The sequence below is a fragment of the Pterocles gutturalis genome, unplaced genomic scaffold (genome assembly GCF_000699245.1).
Source record: "Pterocles gutturalis isolate BGI_N339 unplaced genomic scaffold, ASM69924v1 scaffold20363, whole genome shotgun sequence".
Taxonomy (NCBI): Eukaryota; Metazoa; Chordata; class Aves; order Pterocliformes; family Pteroclidae; genus Pterocles; species Pterocles gutturalis.
In genome coordinates, this window is record NW_010121061.1 from 70,318 (window position 1) to 73,876 (window position 3,559).

Genomic DNA, 3,559 nt, shown 5'->3' on the forward strand with positions numbered 1-3,559 from the left:
CATATCAGTGTAACTAGATACAGACTGGGCTTTGTTAATATATTTTTTTATTTTTGTAATGAGGCTTTGATATTCAACTGTACATGGTGTGAAAACATAAATATTTTTCTCTGTTTGAAGTCCCAGGCTGCCATGGTGTCCATAGCATACAGTTGAACCTTAAGGAACAAGTGTTCTGAAGCTATCCCCAGTAATGAAGCAGGTGTGAAAGACAACTCCCTTTTCCCAGGGGAAACGATGACTACAAAATCGGCAGTTCACATGATAGCTTGCTTTCTTCACCTGTGCATTGTAAATGGGCAGGCAATATGTGAGAGAGAAATGACTGCTGAATGGAGAGTGGAACAAAAACCTACTGTAATAAAATGGACACTGAGGGAAAACATCTGCTCAGACTTTTACACTCAATGCTGGAATATGAATATAAATATTACTGGGGAAATCTCTGAAGAACAAAATCTCAGTATCCCTCAGATATGCCCCTTACAGCTTCAGTTAGGTGATAGTCTCTTCATCTCCTCTGAGCCATCCTTTCAGTCCTATGGAATGAATTTAGTAAATGTCTCCAAGGAAGAATTTATTAACTGCCCTAAAGCTGGTTTTCTTCAAGAGCAGATGATTTTTAATTGCCAGATAAGAGGACTGCATCAAGTTGACCCTAACTGGCTTGGGGTTGGAACTCATTACTTCGCAGAGCTTCATAAAAGAGGTCCGCTACTGTGCAACATGGGCCTTCGGCTGAACGTAACTGTGAAGCAGCAATTTTGCCAACAGTCTACAAATGCATCATTATGCTCTGGGCATGGAAAATGCCTAAGCCATGTTTGGGAAAAAGAATATAATTGTCATTGTTTCTCCCAGTATTCTGGAAGATTCTGCCAGAAGTTTGATATATGCTCCACTAAACCTTGCCACAACAATGCCTCCTGCACTGAGAAATCAGAACTTTCTGGAGATTCTTATGAATGCAGTTGTCCTCCAAAATTTTCAGGTATTTCTTTTCCTCTCTAGGAATCAATGTTACATAAATAATGTTTTCCTTAATGGATAATAAACCAGTGAGAATATAATTAGCAAGATTTTTGAATAATTTGATTGTCCATTGCCACTACCACATCTGCACTGAGTCTCTTTTTACGGGTACTCACTTATAGGAGACTGGAGACAGCTTGTACTTGCTTATGTTCACATGGGGAAAAAGTGAATAAGTTCTTATCATGCTGCTTATCCCCTTAAGCACGAGACATAAGTAAGTACTTGTGAACTTAGAGAAGCAACAGATTTGTTTGTTACACAGTTCAAGTTCTTACATCAAATAACTTCAACAATTCAGAGTAAGTTCTCCGAAAAATAGTTAGTTAACCAACAGCAAAACACAGCAAACGGATTTGTTGAAATGAACAGTTCATTCCCCCTGCCACAAAACTTCCCTTTTCAGTTTAAGGACCTTTAAAATTACTTTAGAGAAGCTTTTAAAATAAAAATTTGTTTTAATTGAGAAGTCAAACATTTGATTAGAAGAGCAAGCAAAACAAAATACTTGATTTATTTCTTACAGATTGTTTTGCACTGTAAAGTTCCTTTTCAAAGGTTTTGCACTGTAAAGTTCCTTTTCAAAGGATTTTGCTAAACATACTGTCATCACCAAATTAAATACTTCATAAACAACAGCAAAAAAAATCACCTAAGAAATATTGCAGTACTTACCCCAAACCCATTGGAGAAAATGAACCTGGGTTTGAGATTTGACTACCTGAGAGTACTGCATGCTTAAGTACAATCTTACCTAACCATTGCCTCTGTTTCATGGAGGAAGTAAAGGGGATCAAGGAAATTGTGGGTATATTTTTCCTGTATTCATATCAATGTAGTTCAGGAATCCTTTAGAAAGTATCAGAAATATTCATTCACATCACAAAAAGGATTGTTGTAGCTCTTTCTGTACTTGTGCAGCACAATTCTAGCAATGCTCCGTTGCTGGACTGCACTTGTGTGCTCTTGCAATAGCCATGCTACGCTATGAAACACAGCTGATGAGTCAGGAACAAGTGACGTTCATGGAACACAGAAATTAAGGCTACGTTGCATAAGGTTTGCTGTAATGTATTGTTAATTGCTTTTCAAACTGCATAATGATTTAGTCATTAATGTATTTGCAAACAGAAGATTATGCAGGTATGAATGAGCCAATGTTATGAGAAAAATACTTTTATAATTATTCAGGGTTTAGTAAAATAGTGGAAAGCACCGATGGCATGCAGTATGTCTTCTATTTACTTCATGATTTCTAGGGGCTGTGTAAAATGCTTCAAAAAGAACAATATCACAAAGTGTCTGTTACTACTTTAATTCAACTGAATGGAGATATTCACAAGCAAATCTGTTAAAAGCAATCATCATCCTTAATGTGATCAACAAGCAATGCTTAAAATCTTCTGTTAGACTATATGTGATACTGTTGGCTAATGCTGTAATACTGTCAATACTGGTCCAGTAAATAAGCTGTATGCAAAAAAGAACTAGGAGATTAAACCTTCATATATTACGATCATGGCTACACAAGAATAAAGGAGGAAAAAACAGCCTCCCATAATATAAACTCTATTAGAAATTTGAATAGTTGCTGAAGTGTGAATAATGTCTTAGCAACAACTGAAGTGGTAAGCATAATTATACGGTATTTAGACCCATATGCTGTAATAGCATAAACAACTTATAATTAGAATTGTAATTTCAGGAAAGCTGCATATTAAGAAGAATTCAGTCAAATTGAACTCCACATGAGAACATCTTTTGTTTGCAATGCTGGTAGAAAATGTAAGCTACATTCATGTCAAAAAGAAACAAATACTACAGTACTAATAGCATTTCTTCATTTTAAGCTGTGTGTGAATTTGTAACTATATGGTGGATGAAGTTGAGTACAGCAGCTCATATTACAGCAGCTGGATATAATTTTGACTTGTTTTAGAACTTCAGTAATTTTGGTGAAAACTAACAACCAACACTAGCATGAATACCTATCTATCCATCCACCTGTCTATTAAATATAACATTTTATTTTACATATAAATTTAACATTTCAGGAAAAAAATAAATATTTACTAAAGTTCAGTGCTTCTGTTATCCCTTTTAAATAGGTAAAAATTGTACAGAGGTAGTTGGACAGTGCCAGCCACATACATGTTTCAATGGTAACTGCAGCAATGTTACTCCAAACACTTTTCTTTGTGAATGTGACAAGGGCTTTACAGGTAAGAGACACCTTTCTTTCCTGTCTTATGATAACGGTTTCCTGTGTTATAACAATGATGTGAACTTCTTCTTTGCTGAAACAGTTATTTTAGATTATTGTTGCACAGTTTGCAGTTTCCTCAGATTTTTTTAAAAATAAGTTTTGTAAAATAATCAGACTTCTATGTGACTGTTCTAAAATACTTGTATAGTAAAGGAAAACTGTATAAATGATAGAGTCTTTTAATAATTGGATCCCATCCCATTCTTTCTCCTATTGGCAGTATAACAGAGGAAGACTCATAATCACTAACTCACTGGTTCT

At 35.2% G+C, this 3,559-nt stretch overlaps 1 protein-coding gene across 1 annotated transcript; it reads left to right on the plus strand.

Annotated features, from left to right (window-relative positions):
- Nucleotides 1–237: 237 nt before the first annotated feature.
- Nucleotides 238–3,254, plus strand: LOC104464430 (protein eyes shut homolog; the record flags this gene model as incomplete). Its single annotated transcript, XM_010077128.1, has 2 exons — nucleotides 238–991; nucleotides 3,141–3,254. Coding segments are annotated over exons 1-2 (868 nt in total), but the record flags the coding sequence as incomplete, so codon positions are not given.
- Nucleotides 3,255–3,559: the final 305 nt, after the last annotated feature.